This window comes from Spodoptera frugiperda, chromosome 14, assembly GCF_023101765.2.
Source record: "Spodoptera frugiperda isolate SF20-4 chromosome 14, AGI-APGP_CSIRO_Sfru_2.0, whole genome shotgun sequence".
NCBI classification, from domain to species: Eukaryota; Metazoa; Arthropoda; class Insecta; order Lepidoptera; family Noctuidae; genus Spodoptera; species Spodoptera frugiperda.
This window is the reverse complement of record NC_064225.1, coordinates 3910862-3929942: the sequence shown is the minus strand read 5'-3', so window position 1 is coordinate 3929942 and position 19081 is coordinate 3910862. Positions and strand designations below refer to the sequence as shown.

At 34.4% G+C, this 19081-nt stretch overlaps 2 protein-coding genes and 1 long non-coding RNA gene across 10 annotated transcripts in view; 1 reads left to right on the top strand and 2 right to left on the bottom strand.

Annotated features, from left to right (window-relative positions):
• LOC126911421 (uncharacterized) overlaps positions 1-19081 on the bottom strand; it is a 369919-nt gene that overhangs the window by 194760 nt on the left and 156078 nt on the right. The gene's annotated exons all lie outside the window — the stretch shown is intronic.
• LOC118279287 (checkpoint protein HUS1) lies at positions 238-2906 on the bottom strand. The gene is made up of 6 exons (XM_035598938.2): positions 2769-2906; positions 2478-2684; positions 2055-2155; positions 1546-1656; positions 919-1096; positions 238-494 (listed from the first exon to the last, which is right to left on the bottom strand). The coding sequence occupies exons 1-6, from the start codon at positions 2818-2820 to the stop codon at positions 265-267; spliced, it is 879 nt and encodes a 292-aa protein (XP_035454831.2). The 5' UTR covers positions 2821-2906; the 3' UTR covers positions 238-264.
• LOC118279242 (myb protein) overlaps positions 4202-19081 on the top strand; it is a 68771-nt gene continuing 53891 nt past the window's right edge. For 2 of the 8 annotated variants that reach the window (XM_050698499.1, XM_035598867.2), the window contains exon 1: positions 14512-14875. In XM_050698499.1, coding sequence (XP_050554456.1) covers positions 14775-14875 — 101 coding nt within the window. In that variant the 5' untranslated portion in view covers positions 14512-14774. Of the gene's footprint in view, positions 4412-8950; positions 9068-14511; positions 14876-19081 lie in introns of those variants that run through there. The other 6 variants (XM_050698501.1, XM_050698500.1, XM_035598866.2 and 3 more) reach the window with 5 other exon arrangements.

Below are 19081 nucleotides of genomic sequence, written 5' to 3'. Positions count from 1 at the left end.
CTGTATATAATCCAGTATATGATTATTCGTTTTATAATCAAAGCATAGGACTCCCACGAGAAGAAAACAAAATAAAAACAACAAGAACCCAGGTATTTTCAAGGTCAGGGTGAATAGGTACTTTCTAAGCCTGTGTGCAAAGCGAAGATATCTTGTGTCCACATCTTCACTTTGCCGTCCTGGCAGTAAGCGGGTTGGGGGGCAAACGCAAACTTATCAACGTTAAAAAAACTTACCTATAAAACAATAATAATAATTTATTCATCAATACACAATTCCACTTATAAAACACTGTAGTTTAATATTCTCATCTGTTTGCAAACATAGAATCACTAGTTTCTTATGTACTATACTGCAAACTGTGCTGTTGGTAGATATTTGTTCAGCACTGAGGAACATTGATAGTTTCTTTGCGTCCACACGACAGTAGCATACTCTGGACATATCCTCGTTTATTTGAGTCTCCGTTTCTGAATCTGAATGTTCTATGGGCCCTGAAAATAAATAATACAAATTATAATCATCATGAAAGTATGTGACTATTGACCGGTCTTCCTATACAAAAGAGGAGTTTTAGGGTGTTTTACACCAGAGATTTGCTATGTAAGTATGCTACGAAGATGTAATAGCTAAGCTGTCAAACTATGTGACCGTTTCCACTGATACAAAGGTATGTAACTGTGCGAGGAAGATGCGCAACCTGAGTATGCGCTGCATCAATAGTAGTTAAGCCAACCCATAGCATGCATCTTTGCATATATAAAAAACAGCTTAGCTGAGTCCGTTTCCACCAATGCTAAGCTATTTATACCAATGAGTATGATTGGTGGAAGCCCACTACACGAATCTTTCACTCACATTCACATACACTCAATAATTATTCCTATTTGCAGAACACAAAAGTCTAAAATCAATTACCTCCAAAGGCTTCTACTCGTAATCCTTTAAACCTTGTGGAGACTTTAGCCATATCAGTTTTAATTTGTAATGTGAGTCTTCCTTCCGCAGACGCCCTGATGACCACCTCTGATGCCATTGTTTTCATTCTATCTATGGTCGTCCGAAGCTGCTTTAGTGGTGGTAATTCTATTGATATCTGAAAACATAATTAGTCTCTTAAAAATGTTAAAGAAAGAATGAGTTTCTTAGTAACAAAACACTGATTCATGTCATTGTTCTAGAAAAATTCCATCGTTAGTCCTAATCTTAAGCTAATTAGACAGACTTGAGGCTCAAAGCTTCACAAACTAGACTATGCTCAAATAGAATATTTTACAACATTTTTTATGCAATGACAGTGGCAAGAAAGCACACGGCCCACCTGATGGTAAGTGATTACGGTGGCCTATGTGTGCTTGCATCACTTGAGGCATCACATGCGCTTTGCTGACCCTTAATAAACCTATAGAATAGAGTCAGGTGTTACTTTGCTGAAACTCATGCTACACTAACAATACAATGAAGTTTTAGTTTATTACTACATGCGGAATAAAAACAAAAAATTTATATGTAGTATTTTGCCTTAAGAAACCTATTTACACTTACATCAGGGTCAGGAACCCTTGGCTCATGGAAGTCACTCCACAGTTTCCTCGGCACCACTGTCACAGGTATATCATGAGTCACTTGGCGAGTCTGCTGCGATACTGTGCAAGGCTGAAATAGGAGGAATATACATTGTAATGTTTGAGTGTAACACCTTCTTACAGCATACCATCACGGAACAGAGATAGAATGTAACTTTTTATTTATTTAACTTTTTGCCACTTCATGTACAACAGTGGGCTTAATGCCATAGGCATTCTTGCTAGCCAACCAACCAACACTGTGGTTGGTGCAACAAAGCGGTTGATAAGAATAAAATATGTAACAAATTATATACTTTTTCAAGACCCTACCAGAGACAATAGTGCAACTTTAGTTTTAAATTAATTTTAAGTATATAGAGAAGGATTTATGGTACTTTTCATGAGAAATTCACAAGGGGAATTAAGAGCTACATAGAATAATATACTTTGACTGATGTTTTTACACAAAACATGACTTATACTCACCGATTCAATTTCTAAAGTAAGGCACGGACATTGTTTCTTAGTAAGTTTCATCTTTAATGACTTAGCCGTTTTCAATGTGACTAGGGATCTCGCTAAGTTACCTGAAAAATATAGTTACATGATTATTACTAGGAGTTTACAAAAGAAAGGTTTACATATTAATCAGTTAGAACTCGCAAGAAAGAGGTAAATCTTATTGGATTTTTTAAATTGGAACGGTACCTACTTAAAATTGGATATATTTAGAATGGTTAATAATTAATATCAATACATATTTATGGATTCTACTAAATACTAACATAATAATAAACATCTTGTTATGAAAGTTTTAGGTTGGTTTCCTACAAGCAGTTTGTTTTAAAATGTATCAATACTACAGAAACATTAGCTATTTTAAGTTTTACAGGGATTGTAATGTCTAACCTGAATTTAAAGCTAAATAAATATCCTTATGTTCTTCATCTAAGCCGATTAATTGGTACTCTGAGCATATCATTGCTTGAGGTATTTCACACCATAGTATAGGCGGACTTGGCCCGCTATTTTCTTCACTCACAATAAAATATATCAGATCATCACTCAGTCTTAATACACATTCTTTGGATAGCTTCGATATAATCGTTACAACATCTGTAAATAAAAATTTTGGTAAGATACAACTATTAGACCATTGCTTATTATGATGTGTATGTTGTTATTGTGTATTGTATATACTTGAAAACTCCCGCATTGGCCCAGCATCTATCATTACAGCCCGGAATTTCATGTTTAATATTGAATTTTATTCAGTAATCTATAATAAAAATACGTGTTTGTAATGTAACAATAAATTCGCGGGTTGTGCCACTTTTGTTATTGTTTTTGACAGTTTGAAATTCAGCATAGACAATAAAAACGTCTAGGGATGTAAGACTATTACTAAAACTGTTTGGAGTCAAAAATAATTAATTACTATTTATGTTATTTCAAGATTTGATATTGTTAATTTTAATAATTATATAAACATACTTACATATTTCTTACTGGACAAAAGACAAAGACAAGACATTTACTATATTTTTTACACTGATAAAAAAGTATCAACTATTGTGTTTTGTAAGTGTGACAGTTGTGTATTTATGAGACCTATTATATTTTTTGAAAATTTTAATTATTGCCTTCTAGTTTCAGATTTCATCGAGAATTAATTAAGATTCATACATAGTGTTAGTATTTAGTATTCAATAGGTCATGTAATCAAGCTCTATATTTTAATCCCTTTTTAAGGGGTTAAAATCATCCAATAACTTTTTCAGCCTTAGGCGAAGCAAAAAGTTAAGAGTCTTACTGACTTCCCCGTTCCTATTCTTTTTTTGAGCCGGAGCCCTGGTAACCCGCTAGGCAGTCCTCAGCTCCGATATTTTAATCCTTTGGGAACGAAAAGGTATCATGTCATAAGGTTGAAAAAACTTTAATTACTTATCACGTTCTGGAAAATAAAAAATTACTATTTTCGACACATACACGTATAAAGATATTACCTGTGAAAAAAGTTGGTATCAAACAGATACAAACCATCTGTCCTTGATAAGGTAATTAATAAAAACAAGATTCTGAAAAACGGAAATCTGAATTAAGCTGTCACTTTAATAGGCTACTTTCCTACTAGTCAAATTTAATACTTTTTTCGAAACGTCAAAAACGATATTTTCTATGAACTTTGTATGAAATAGTGCATTATGACGTCATAAGTTTTTGACGTCAAATAGCAGACTTCTAGAAATTAAGCTAGAAAAAATCGAAAATTAAATAGTTCATCAAATTTATGAATGAGAGTGTGATTATTTTTTAATATTTTATTGTATTGAAAAGTTGTAATAATTTATTTTTGACCGAGGATAGTACCCAATTTTAATTTCAATGGGTTCAAGAAAAACATCTAATTTTTAACCATTTTATACTTATCTTTAACACGAATATTTATTTTCGAGTTAGTCGATTATTTGTTTGTTGAATGATATCAATTCCACCATAGACAACGATCCATGTGTTCTCGTTTCCTACAAAGATGGCTCTGAATGGTGCTGTCGCGTTGATAAAGTTCTATTTACGGTACATCATCGCTCTCTTTCTCGCATTAACGATTTTACGATAGTATGAATGAAACAGACGATGCTCCATTTTGATTGTAACGAATACTAACGAATTGTGGTTATATGACTTGAAAAGTTTTTATTTATTTATACTAAATTATTGTGCAATTTAAAGGTTTCAATGCCTTGTTACAGTTAATATATTCATCATAATTTTAATTCTTAATTTTATTTTCGTAATATCTCAAGACGAGACGGACAAATGGAGAAAAATGAAGAGTCAAGGTATGTGTACGATCGATAATGTCGTCATTACGGATGTGTTTATGTATTATAACCACAAATACACTTTCTTTCACACATCTTTTTCACTTCTACCTCGCTTATTTGTCGCACACAATGTTATTATTGCCATTCATGTGGGTATTTAATGAATCAATGTCACATGGACTGTTTATTTTGGAAAAATATTGGCACACATTCCACCGTTGGCCATAACGTTTTCCCTTCGAATTTGATCTTCGAATGTTTAACGGATTCTTATTTGAAAGAAAATCGTTATTTCATGTTTCAATTATAGGATTAATTGACACGGTAAATAATATCAGCCAGGTAGCGAGCAGTATTGATGTATATTTCCTTGAGTTAAGAGTATTTTAACGTGATGCAACTACGTAATACGGTTCAATGTCGCCCGTGATTAGGTAGGTGCGTTGATTATGCAATGTTAACTTGTCCATTTTATACGTTCGGATTTTAAACCTTAGAAGACTTTTCATTCATTATGTTTTCTTTTCATAAGTAAGTATACAGGTGGTTGCGAAATTAGGTTAAGATTTGGTATGAATCGGTTCTGGTCGAAAGATAATCTTGTTAGAGAAAGATAGCATATATTTCAAGTAGGTAAACATAGTGTTGATAGCAGCGCTGCGTTCACCTCTATTATCTCGTATTGTTTACTGCAACTTTTTTATTTTTAACGTTGATTCAGACGCACATTTTAAGTGCAAGAAAATGTAATAATGATAGCGATGTAATGATACCTAAGGTTAACTATACATGCGTAATAGCTTGTCCTTGACCGATTTTTTATCTTATTTTGCTATATTCAGACAGAATGGGAGGATAAATTCAGGAAATTAATTTTTTTATTAGTTTTGTCGAAAGGTTAGGTTCGGCTAACCTAACCCTTCACAAAAAAATCTTATTCAACAGTTGATACAGCCTAATAACCTACTACTAATGAGACAAGCTTAATTATTACGAGTTTACGTAATTGTAATAAGCTGGTTGGTATGTACGGCGCTTAGGAAAAAGAGATTTTTCAGTGTAATAAAAAACCTTTTGCCAAATAAATAACTGATTTTTCATTCTTTCCCTATACTTACCTAGGTAGGGACTCACAAACAGTCAAATCGATTGGATTTGCTTGCTTCGTGCATCTACCACTGGTTTGTCTTTGCATCACCCAAAGGTTTGGCTGATAGAAAATGCCTACGGCATTAAGCCTACTTTGTGTACACATTAAATTTATGTGGGTGAAGAAGTAAATCACTACATAGTATAAAAAAAAGTCGCTTTCTCTGTCCCTAGTCCGTTTGTATGCGTAAATCTTTAAAACTATGCAACGGATTTTTATGCGGTTTTTTTAAAAAGACAGAAAAAATATAAAAAAGACAGCACCGGGCATTATTTTTAATCGATAGAGTGATTCAAGAGGAAGGTTTATATCTATAATAGTTCCATTGCACCCATGCGAAGCTGGGGCGGGTCGCTAGTAAATAATAAAATAACAGAAGGTATTTCATTAGTTATTTCAATGTCGGCAGCATTCAGAGAACATACGAGTAGCATACAAATAATAATTTCGGGATTATTGATCGGTTCTCTTGGGTGGCAATATATCGCACACATTTCAAGGTAAGCAGGATACTCCACCAGAAATGAGGTCATCAGAAGCATATTATCAATACGTGCTTGACTGCTCGATAAAAATAAATCCCAACTTAATTCGCTACACAATAAAGACTATATTTAAATTACGTTTTTAGTAGATTCTGACTACATTTTCGAAGGTAATGAACTTAAATGAGGAGGTGTTGTATTACGAAAGTCTGATCAATGGTAATTGTGATAAGAACGGTCGAAAGTTCAAAAAATCTATAACGAGCTTAACCAAAAATATTATTGTATATATATTTTTTGAAAGAAGATCACAGTCGCACCACCCTCCATTTGAACATCAATAGTCCGTGGCAGTACACTGCTGGTCTACTGGCCTACTGGCCTCTTCTACAAAAAAGAGTACCATAATCTTCACGTTTGGCAAGCGGGTTTTTTAAGGGCGGCTACGCGATCTCTGAAATCAATAAAAAAATTCATGAAAATAGGAAATAATGCAGAAAACTTCATTTATCACCATATTCATGAAGTTCCTGAATCCTTTTCAAGTTTTGGGGCCTTTTTTGAGGTAGCAAAATCATCCAATAGTTTCTCCCGCCTTGGGTGAGGCAAGAGAGTGTCAGACTCTTACTGACTAAAAACCACCCCGTTCTTAAAGCTACTCCTGCTTAAAGCTGGTGCCGCGAACTTTTGGGAATTGATTCCTAAATGTCACAATCTGAGTAATGAACCAAGAAACAAAACAAATCGATAAAATTAGTCAAGCCGATCATAATGGATGCGTTCGCGGCATCCATTCATAATGGAAAGAACTTTAATCACATCAAGGACCGGTTCAACATGAATGTTGAAAAACAGCTGATGTTATTCTTACATTTTGTGAGAAGAAAACATGTTTAAATCCTGGAGGATTATCATAATTTATTATCATATGGATGAGTGCGATATAATGACGTCATTTTTATACTTATGCACAAGTTGTTATGCGCCACGCTCGCCTGATACCTATTTTATTTTAAAATAGCCCAATTAAATCTTGGTTGTTCTGTACCCTTAGTATGAGTTTGCTTAACGTTGAACGAGATCGAAGCGAGAGCACGTTCGTGGGGTCTGATTGGTTGATCCATTCGCACCGGCAGCACAGCCGGCACACCAGCCCATCAGAGCGAACCTGTAGCCGAACGCGTTCGTTTTCGTTCAAAGTAAAGCAAACTCGTACTAAGGGTACTGTTAACCGGCGTCAAGTTGAATGGACCAAAGAACCCTGAATTCTGCCATCACTACCATAGTGATTTTGTTCCATTCATGCTTTGAAACTTCCTCATATTAGAATTTTCGGCGTATATTAGCCCCTTAATAGGTCATCAACGCCATTTTACATAATATTTGAATTACCAACTCACTACACAAGCCAAGACATGTTCAAAGTATTATTTTCACGGTCCCTTCACTCTGTAATTGGTACTTTAAATGACATCGGCACCAGGTGCATCCATAAATATAATTCCAAGCCACATGTCGATTGAGTGTTGATTTAATGTCCGTATCGTGACTATAACACACTAGAATTTAATAGGGACTAATAAATGTTTTGAACTAATTATTAAAAACCCCTTTGCGACATGCAGTTAAAAAAATGTAGTTTCTGTTCATTAGTCTAGTGGGTAATTAAGAAAATTATTCGCTTCAAATAGAGCTTTTGTGACCCGGTTCGAAGCAAGAGTGGGAACAGGGTGGTTTTTAGTCTCACACTGTCTCGTCTCAGCCATTGTTGGATGATTTTCCCCTCCCAAAAAAGCTCTATTGTCATTACAAACTAAGAATAAACTATAAAAGATAGTCTTATTTTCTAGCCCAGCTATAAACTGCATACGACAAAATCCATAAAATTAGTCATAGTTTTATCATTTAAATGCCATAATTTGCTCCAGTAAATATCTTAGTTTATCCTCTATAACAAATGTTCAAGCACGGTGGTCCCATTTAAGTTTTAATTACACCTTTGCTCAAACATCTCGCGTCTTCATCTTGTACCTGTCGCGTATCCCTTTTATTACGTCCCTCAAACTGGTTTACTACAATCAATCAAAATTACAGGACACTTGGTAACTTCTATTTCTAGATTGAAGAATCTTGATGACGTATAATCAAAGGCAGTGGTTTTTGCTGCGTTGGCGTGCGACTTACGTCCTGTCATCAAGTTGATTGTCTCTTGATCTGTTTGCCTGGTAGCATGGTTAATGCAGTGTAGATTAGTTAAAGGAATTATAGTCTATAGATAGGAACTGTATTTGGGGAATAATGTGATGCTACCACGATTGTTAAAAGCTTTTTGGTATCCATAATTCATCTCGATAAATCTGAAAGTATTAAATTGAGATCTCTAGCCTACGTTTTTTTTTGGGGGCGAAAATCATCCAATGACTTCTCCCGCCTGGGGTAAGACGAGAGGGAGTGTCCGACTCTTACTGACTAAAAACCACCCCTGCTTTGTTCCTTCACCTGCTTTGAGCCGGCCTGCCCACCAATCGTAATCATAAAGATTATTAAAACCCTCTTATGTAGCTCTTTGATTATAGGTAGGTAAATAAGTATTGAAGGCAAATCTTCAACTGCGAACACTTTAAAGGGTAGAGGAAACCCCATAGTCAAAATGGACAGACATTATCTGCTTACGATAATGTTCCATCTTCAAAATTAGTCTATAAGTTTTTAAACGGACATGGTCACTACAATATCACGGGTTATTTACCATGTTTATTAATGTCTATGAGTTTCCGATATATCGCGAACGTCCATGGTATAACTTAGCCTATTTAATTTCTATAATTTTTATGAATCAAGCACTGGACCGATATAGTTTACTTATGATAATGTTCCATCGTCAAAATTAACTTCATCTTTGCAATATTTTGTTCACAGCATGGACGAAGAAAAAGGCACAAAATCATACCTGCAGCTGCAGATTGAAAGACTAAAGGTCTTACAAGCGAAGCTGTCGACAGAGGCTGAAGAAGATTATGTTATTATCAAAGAAGAGTAAGTACTAGATGTAAGCTTACCAGAAAACGCAGCGGAAATATTGCTTTCTTTTGTTTAGGTTGAAGATGGATGAGAAAGGATGCTCTCAACGTTAAATTACTAGATAGCTAGATACTTATCTATAGATAATAGGGATGATAACAGTATAAAAATTAAAAATCTATTTAGTCCGCAATTTAGGTAATGAAAATAACAATACTTATATGAAACGAATAAAAGTTTAGGAGTACGTCATTTCTACGTATAAAAATGTTCTTAGAAGTGACGTGCCGCGATATTTCAAATCGATATATTTTCGAAAGTATTTGTTTTTGTAAGAAAATAAAAAATACGTGTCTAATATTTTAAAATAATCTACAAGACTGACATTAAAATAAAAAATAATCATCTACCCTATTATCCCATGCTACAGATGCGATCAAGATTCATTATTGAATGTCCATCGCAGAATCTATAAACTACGTTAAAGTCTACCTCAATTACCATCATTTTGTTCCAATCAGACTCTTTGACGTCGTACAACGATTGATAAAATTAACATACTGTCTAGATACACTAATTGCGAACGAAACATCTTACTTTTAAATCCAGACTAGAGCTATCACAGCTACAGACATAAGTCTATCCTCTTTTTATCATGAATGCTAATGTAGTTCGTGGGTTTACTACTAGATGTCGCTGTATTTCTAAGGGTACAGTGCCCCTTACGCAGATTAGTTGACTAGGAGAAATGTGAGAAACATGAATTATGAAGAAAGGGGTTTGTATAAGATTTCTTTGGAATACCGAAATTTTTCGAGTCAATTATTTCGTTTCCAATATTGTTATTTATTAGGTTATTTGATTCACGTAGCACAAATGACACAAATCTTTGGGATTAGTGCTTAGTTACAAGAACATTTTTGCAATGGTGTGTGCAACATCACTGACTAACAATGTCTTTACATAAATACATATGTATATCTATGCCCATCGGGTAATATCATATCTGCTACTACTACCATGCCTGAGTTTCCTTGTACATTAGTAAAAATATATATAAATATTGTGTGTCAATTTTAACGATTAAAATAACATACTATAACATCGCGTGTAAGAGCACCCTTTGCAATCTAAGGAAGCTCATTCATTAGTCTTGTAGGCTTTTGACATTGCGATATCTAGTAAAACGCGACATTCTCGTACGCCCACACTTACTAGTGAATTAAATGCTAAATCTGTTGGTCTGTTTGTTCCGCTCAAGCACATAAACTGATGAACAGATTTTGATGTATTTTGACACTGATCTGTACCCTTAGTATGACTTTGTTTTCGTTGATCGAAACAGATACGAGAGCGATCTGATTAGCCAGCCCGAATGAACCAACCAATCAGAGCGCTGAACTGAGCGCAGAACGTTCTCTCGTTTTGCGGTCTTGTTTCGTTTTCTTTAAGTCTTGCTTTCGTAAAGCAAACTCGTACTAAGGGTAAGTATAGAGCTAGACAGACTTTTTGTAGGGTCACAAGTTATTTTTACCCGGGCTAAGACGAGAGGGAGGTTTAATCTTACCATTGGTAAGTTTGGTAAGTTGCGGAACTCTTCAGCCCGGGTCAGGTGTATAAAGTCATCTAAAGCATTTTACTCGAATTTCAATGAGGAGACAAATCGAAGGGCAATGTAGAATTTTATATGTTCAATATTTTTTTTAGCCATGAGTGAAACCGCGGGCAAAACTTAGTTTTGTACAAATTAAGTTGGGCGTGGAGTCGTGGAGCCTGTTTGGATATAAATTCGCACGTTTAATTCTTCTGGGTGCGTCTCTGAATGACGTCATTACTATGTATTGTGATTGGATAAGAATGTATTGTCACGATTTCTCAGTACAAATTATTAATAATACATAACCTGACGTCCCTTTTTTTCTGCTTAAGGGGTAAGTAGAGGTTTGTAGTGTTAGCAGATTTGATAATACTTATATTCAAACAGTTTTTAGGAAGTACGGGCTACACAGTAACTTATCTATATCCTTTTTTATGTATAAAGCTGAAGAGTTTGTTTGAACGCGCTAATATCCGGAACTACTAGTCTGAATTGAATTATTATTCTTGTGCTGGATAGTCCATTTATTGAGGAAGGCTTATAGGCTATAAAACATCACACTGCCGTCAATAGGAGCAAAGCAGACCTGGTAAAAAGCTTGTAGCTAGTTAGAGCGCGAGCCTGCGAGTCCCAGACCTTCCTTAAATTATAAAAGCTTTCAAAATACCTACTAGTATTCCCGCGCACAAATTTTGTTGTTTTGTTATTGTGATAAAAATAAAACTAATGAGTATACGAAAAAAGTTTCTTTGGGAAAGTTGTTTGTAATCATGAGTACAATCACGTATTTAAATATCGTTCACTAATTACCAGTCACTCTATATACAGCTTTACAATTTCAGTAAAGTCAGGAAGTCGCGGACTCTTAGTCTAACTGCTACACTCAGAGACATTTAATTATTACTTAAACTATTCCTTAGTAGCGATTTTGTTCCGAAAACAATTGCTACAGACTGGGTTAAGTAACCATTAAATGACACTGAGTACGGCACTTATCATGTATCATGACTATAAAGTAGAAATACAAGCACAGAACAGACGCCCTACCTCCTCTAGGGTCACGATACTATTTAAAGAACTTCGAATCAATATAGAAACTAGGTCAGAATCGCTCGCATATTACTGATAGCCTTTTGTTTAACCTGGATGTAACCTATCCGGTATTTAAAGGGACAAACCCTACACACATTGTGAACCTTATGCTTAAATGAATAGAGATGATTTTGTGACTATTATGTGGCTGGTTTTACAATGAAATACGCCAGACGTCATTGTATATAACACTCGGTTTCTTCCTTTGTTGCGAACAGCTGTGCAAAAATGTTTGTTGGACAATTTTGGGTTTTGGTAGTGTAGGTAATAGTATAAAATACTGTTAAGAGCAGGGGCATTTCTTGTTGCTTCTATGAATCTTTTTCTTGCTATGCTAGCAAGAAAAAGATATTTTATCTTCATTCAAAATCTAATTAAATAAGTAGGTAACAAGAGTATTATTATTTTAAATACGTTGTCCTATACATATTAGGATTTTCTCTTGTGTCTTGGGTTCGTTTACATACATATACGTTTACATCATACTTAGATCCGAAACAACAATTTGTGGATCACACAAAGAGTTGCTCCTTGCGGGAATTGAACCCGCTCCACGTTGAGCGACAGCCGGTCAATCAACATTATTTTCTACGTTTTTGCTAAATTTTAAAACTATCTCTAAATGATCAAAACCCTAACTCAAGTCTCCTATACAATAGGGTAGATGACTAATTTTTATTTTTATGTCCGTCTTGTAGATTATTTTAAAATATTAGACACGTATTTTTTACTAGCTACTTCCGCGCGGTTTCACCCGCTCTGCTCGGCTCCTATTGGTCATAGCGTGATGTTTTATAGCCTATAGCCTTCCTCGATAAATACACTACCCAACACAAAAAGAATTATTCAAATCGGACCAGTAGTTCCGGAGATTAGCGCGTTCAAACAAACAAACAAACAAACAATCAAACAAACTCTTCAGCTTTATAATATTAGTATAGATAGTATAGATTTTATTACAGAAACAAATATCTTCGAAGATATATCGATTAGAAATATCGCGTGACGTCACTTTTAAGCACATTTTATACGTAGAAATGACGAGTAGGATTGGATAATGAATAGGATAGGAGTGGGAGCAATCCCACTCCTAAACTTTAATTCCTTTTAGCTAAGTATTATTATCTTATATAACAAAATAAAAAAATACGTGACTAATTTTTTTCATTAAGCACCTAACTGATGGATTAAATTTAATACCCCGTCATCACCCTATTCTATTGGAGAACACAATTTTGTCGAAAATATACAAAATCAACGCAGTAAAAAACCGAAATACCTACTAAAATAAATAATAAAATTAAAATGACACGGCGATACCTAATTATAAAAAAAAAAAATGAACAAATTACGTACCAATTTAATATGTTCACGAATTTAAATTCGAAAACTTGTTCCAAAGAGGTCGCGTATCCTAGACTGGAGGTAGACTCTTTCTTTTCCCTATTTAATTATTTACACCTGCATCACACTCAGAATCCCACATCTCTACAATAAATTGAACTATTAAGTATGGAATTCCATGGTCATTATAGCACGGCCCTGAGCATAAAGGGACGAGGTGGTGTTGCAAGGAATAATATTTAAACTTCCCCATTTATTTAATAAATTTTAATTTTTATTATGCCATTTTTAGTATTTAAGTGAGGTGATTGACCAGCCTTGACGGATTTTAGTTGGAAATTGTAAAATGTCAGTCTTAAAAACGATGAATAAAGATTATTGTTATGTTTTTGCTGTTCATTTGAATAATTTATAGTCTTGATTTTTAAGTAATAGGTATCTTTTATGTAGTGGGTTACTTCTTTCTTTCATTTAATAGTAATTCTTATTAATAATGATTTCTAATAATAAAAATGCGGTGTTAGACCTGATGACATAGTCATAGGTTTGATAAAACTAGTTTCTATAAAGTATTATACTATAACAAAATCAGCTGAATACTAAAACTGCCTAAGTTGAAGATATTAATAATTTAAATTAGTAGGATAAGATAGTAGCAATAGATTTTTATTAAAATAGTGTAAAAGAATATACTTAAGCTAGAATAGAACGACCTCAAGTCAATTACTCTTCTCAAGTACATTTAAAAAGGGATGCATATATTTAAGCATACGTCCGGATCCCTTTCCAACTATGCTTGCATAAGGATCTCTAATGCCCGAATACTCAAACGCTACTCAATTTTAAAACGCTCTCAAATGTAGTTCTGTCACTATCAATTCTTTATAATATGATAGAGATAGCACGATATTTAAGTACAACTTAAACTTGAGTAGCGTTTAAGTATTCGGGCGTGAGATTTTATTAATTAATTTTTTTTTAAGTAATTAATTAAATATTTTTATTAAGTAATTAATTAAATATTTTTATTAAGTACCTCCTCGGTTCCTAATTCATATTCATCCCAATTCGTCGTTTAGTGTTCTTACCACTGCCAAGCCAAGGCCTCTTACCATGCGGACTACCAAGAAGGACGCTTACTTTATATTTATTACATGTATCAGAATTATAAGTTCACAAGTTTACTCAGAGTTTTCTTTCATCATTCTTTATGTGGTGTCTAATTAAACTTCCAAAACTGTATTGTCATCTAATTATCAGAATCTTAACTATTTTAAAATTTATCTGCTATAAAAACGTTTATACATTTCATCATAATTATAACTATGAATTTGTTATACAAGATACGATTTCCCATTTATTAGTGGAGAATCTACCGCGTTGGCAACACCATAGCTGAGGGTAAACGCGCCGGGTTCCCGCGATCGCCACACGTTCAGTCAGTCCGGCTTCGCGCGCGTAACAGCCGAGATTCATCGCGTCCGACGCTCCAATAGAAAAAAAAAAACAATAAAAAAAATTAATAAACCATTTATTTATCTGTATCATTTTGGCGGTAACGTAGCCATTAGTGATGTTCGCGTTAAAATAAAAACAGTGTTAGAATAATGCTTTACAACGATGATTCTAAGATCAAATAGTGATAAGGGTGTTTTATTTATTCAATACGTAGTAATTTGTGTGTAAGAGATGCAATATCAAAGTAATGACGACGACTTACAATATCGGATTTTTGGCGAATCCTTCAACTTTCCCATCGAGAATAAAACTATCGGGGGCCGGCGTAGAAAGTAAGTTTTACTTTTTAAATGTATTTTTTAATGTTTCTGTACGTATTTACGTCCAATGAGTATCCTTTTAGACCTTAGTTCATACCTTTCTGCAATTCGGTTGGGGTATGCGCCTAAAAACCTGTTTCGCGTGAATGTCAGTAGATATTTACGCGAGCTGACCATATGATCTGCATAAACAGACTTGTCTGGACTGTACGACATTCCTTTAAGCATACCTAATACATTTTATATCAGCGAGATGTGACTCGTAGGTATTTTATTGTAGATACGAATGAACTTGCGAGTTAGCAGGAATGATTAATATAGTAGGTAGGTATTTCACTATTTATTTCGATAACAATAAATCGATTTAGTTAATCGATGTTAGTTAGGTTAGTTACTGACCTTTTCAGTGATCTAATTGGAATTTGGTTACCTTATTGTTTTGTGAAATAGGAAAACTAGAACCCAAAACTTTGTACCTACCTAGTACCTGGTGCGGGATTTTCACCTCATTTAAAACGCATGCATGATGGTAATCGTCAACACCTACTTGTGTTACTAAGTTACGCATGTGTGTTACTTGCTGTTTAAGAGGCATTAGCAATTAGGTCCTCTAAGTAGACCAGTTCTAGAGGCCAGTAAAACCTAGTTACTAGTAGATTGCCAAGGTTTACTAATAAGAATTTTACTTATGTTAGATGTAAATACCTAATACTTTTGTTTACTATGTCTTTTTCAGCAACTACCGAGTATGAGACCATTGTTACTAAGTACCTATCTTAATTCCTAAATTAACCTATTCCTAAATGAGTAAATCTAGATTCGAGCCAAAACCAAATCACCTACTGGAGGCAAAATGCCTCCAGCTTTTCCGAAACAAACTATTCTTTTGAGACTTAAGACATCTTATGATGTTAAGAGTTTAGTTCCTATGACTGTAACCTGATTCCGATTGCACCAAAAGCATCGGTCATAGCTCATAATAACATTTTGGCTTAAAATATTCAAGCACGCAAATACCGAAGCTACTTGCAAATTCAATTCAGCTAGGACCACGGCCTAGGTCATTCGATACGCCTACTAAACTGCTCTAAGCCCCCAAGCTTAAGTCACAAAGGTTCTATTTGTAGAAGTTTCAACATTACCCATGTATGGCGAATATTAATGGCGCCGTAAAAGCAGTGAAAAGTGTTAACTGTAAAAGATTTACGTTTCACACTTATAATTTTAGCTTATATTAGTGCGAGGAGGCTAGGTTTCGTTGTCATAGAGGTTATAATAATAGCTTGTCAAAGGAATATCGAACATTAATCGGCGTTGAGTCAAAAAAGAGGTGATTCTTTACCGCCGATTTGACCTGATCACCACAAATGGGTAACTGTTGAAACAACTAACTTTGGTCTGTCTAGCTGCTGTATGTAGATATAAGTAATTTTCCTTGATAGAGAATAACTATGGCGATATTGAATAGAGGAATAGAATTTGTATCACTCTAGGCTTTGCACTCATCTCATACACTACATAACATAATTGTTGCGATACCTATTCTATCACGCCAATCATCGATACAGACTGTTCCAACTAACTAGTGCAGTTTAATTTAAACTAATTTACTAGGTATAAAGAAAACTCTTGCCGTTCTCCAATTAGTATTCTAATAATCTCTAATGTTCAATTTGTCTATCATTAAATTCCTTTTTATTCCATAAAATGGAAATCAACTGGTAAAGACCAAACTTTGTCGGTAAGTCCTTACGTTCGTTCATTCGTAGGTACCTACTTAGTTACTTTACATAGTAAACCGGCTAAGTACATATGTACCGAGTCTGTTGAGGTTAAGGAAGTATAGATATATGTATAAATAGATAGCCACATAATATACCTTTATAGTGACTGTATCTTTGAACTTGAAACATTTTCCTTCCCTTTTTTGAATGCAAATAGGTACCAGATTAGTTTATTTTTAACTAACATTTACCTACTTAATTCAAATCTTTTATGCCGGAATCACTATACCAATTTTGATAAAATTGAGGTATTCTCCGAGAGAAAGATCGCAAAATTGTTTGACTAAAATTTTGCGCGACCCAAGTCTCGAGTAAAGACTAACTACTACAAAATAAAATATTTCTCGCCGATTACCCACTATCTAAACAAATTAACTGAAACTGGTTCTCAAAAGTATTTTTATCCTCGTTCCGAACAATTTTATTAATCAATCGCTTTATTGCTATTAATATTAATGAAATGAAGATGTCAGATGTTATTAAAAAAAGTAAAACAAGAATATGATACGGTCTTGTCACAGAAAAGTACTTATTCGTTGATCTAGACTAATAATTAAAATTGGAGTGTCTATATGTAATATTGAAATAACCGCATACATACTAACTATACATGTAACAACATATTTTTTTACAATTTTCGTCTATCTGACTATCTGTTTGTCAGTTTGTTTTTGCTCTGAAATGGCTAGACCGATTTTGACGGACCTAATTGGCAGGTAGCTGATGTACTAAGGAGTATCTTAGGCTACTTTTATTTTAGAAAATGTAGTTACTAAGTCCATAATCCACGATAGCGAAGCTGTCAGGGCATCATTTAGTAGAAAATATAAATAACAAATAACGATTAATGAAGGTCCATCTTGCACCGTAACCGGAGGAAAAATTAGAATCACATACATTAAACTGATGACTGTTTAATGATTCCTTTACTTTGGATCATAAGTGTCCGTTTCAAGAATTTAGCGAGGAAGAATTTATCGCCATAAATACATCTTTTATCCAATGGAATTTGCGACTTAGCTAGACAAAGGTTTATGAGTAACTGTAATTGATTCCGTCAGAGAAAATTCTGTAGTTATTATCCTTTGAAAAGGTTATTAATACAAATCAGTGTTTAGAAACCAGTTTTTTCTTAAGCATTTTATGGTCATCATTGATAAAGCCTTTACAAATTAAAGTCACAATAGTCCAAGAGAGAATTAGTTCTAAAGTTAAAACTACGCAATCCAGGAATCCATATTGGCTTATCTACCACGCTAAGGACCACACGGAACGAGACAACCACGTGATATTAAATCACCTATGTTAAACCGAGACCTTGATTACAATCACAGTGGACTTTAAGGCGGTATTTGTATGCGGCAACTAAGAGGAAGCAAGCTTGTTAAACCTCCTTGAACTTTGTAACCTCGCAAATTTTTCGGCTGGGGCCCAAAGTTGTTTGAGACATCCCAATTAGTGTTCATTGAAAATGTAGATCAAATAGTTGACAAAGGAATTACTGAAGCTGCAGTTGCTACCGAAGAGAACAGAAACGCCAAAGGTATCAAATTAGACCAAACTCGTCGTGTGGTTAACAAAGAGTAATATGTATTTGTTAAGGGAACAACTCGTTTCTCTAAGAATGATATTATCTAAATGCTCTTGAGAGACCAAGGTCATGTTTTTTTGTGTAACCGGTTGGAATTTAAAAAAGTCTTTATCAGCTGGGATATTTACTCGTAAGTCAGAAAGAGCACCGCCATGATAAATTTAGAAGCTCAAAAAAACACGAGGATAAAGATGAGATGTCACGAATTAGGTATTTTGCCATATTTTAAAGTCCTTAATCATCAGAGGTGTGACAGAAGATGGTAATACTATAGAAAAGGAAGCGATAATTTACAAAGTCAAGCTACATGCGAATAAAATTTAAATATTTAAGTTGGTTACGACTTGACTAGCAAATGGTCCGGATAATCCTGCGTGCTTTCGGGGACCTTGAGGTGTAGCCAAGGTCGCACGTAGCTTTTCGAGATGCCTTCGCAAAGCGTGGGCAGTGTAACTAGTTGGGTGGTGTACTCGTTGAATGAAGTCATAGTCTGCTTCATTCAAAATTTTCGTACCTACTATTTGCCGACCTTGTTAGGTTATTGTTTTAGGGGCCCTGAGCAATAAATTATTCTGGATGGATTCTAAGGATGTTGTCATAGACAGTTTTTTTAGTTGGTTGCAAATATTTCGGTTTTTCAACAATGGTCGTTTTGTTATATGCTAATGAGTGATTAAAGGATTAATGTTGTGTATCGGAATTCGTTTAAGTGCCAATAATAATTTTACTATCGACTTAAAGGAAATATTTAGTTAGTTTTAAGAAGGTTCCACTAGCTACGAGTACTATTGCGTCATCTAAATTATTTTTCTCACATACTTTTTACGTCTATTACATCAATCA

Coding starts and splice junctions, on each gene's coding strand:
- LOC118279287 (XM_035598938.2), bottom strand. CDS start 2,820: ATGAAATTCCGGGCTGTAATGATAGATGCTGGGCCAATGCGGGAGTTT. Junction 2,685..2,768: donor GCCAATGCGGGAGTTTTCAA/GTATATACAATA, acceptor TTTTATTTACAG/ATGTTGTAACGATTATATCG. Junction 495..918: donor ACGAGTAGAAGCCTTTGGAG/GTAATTGATTTT, acceptor ATTTATTTTCAG/GGCCCATAGAACATTCAGAT.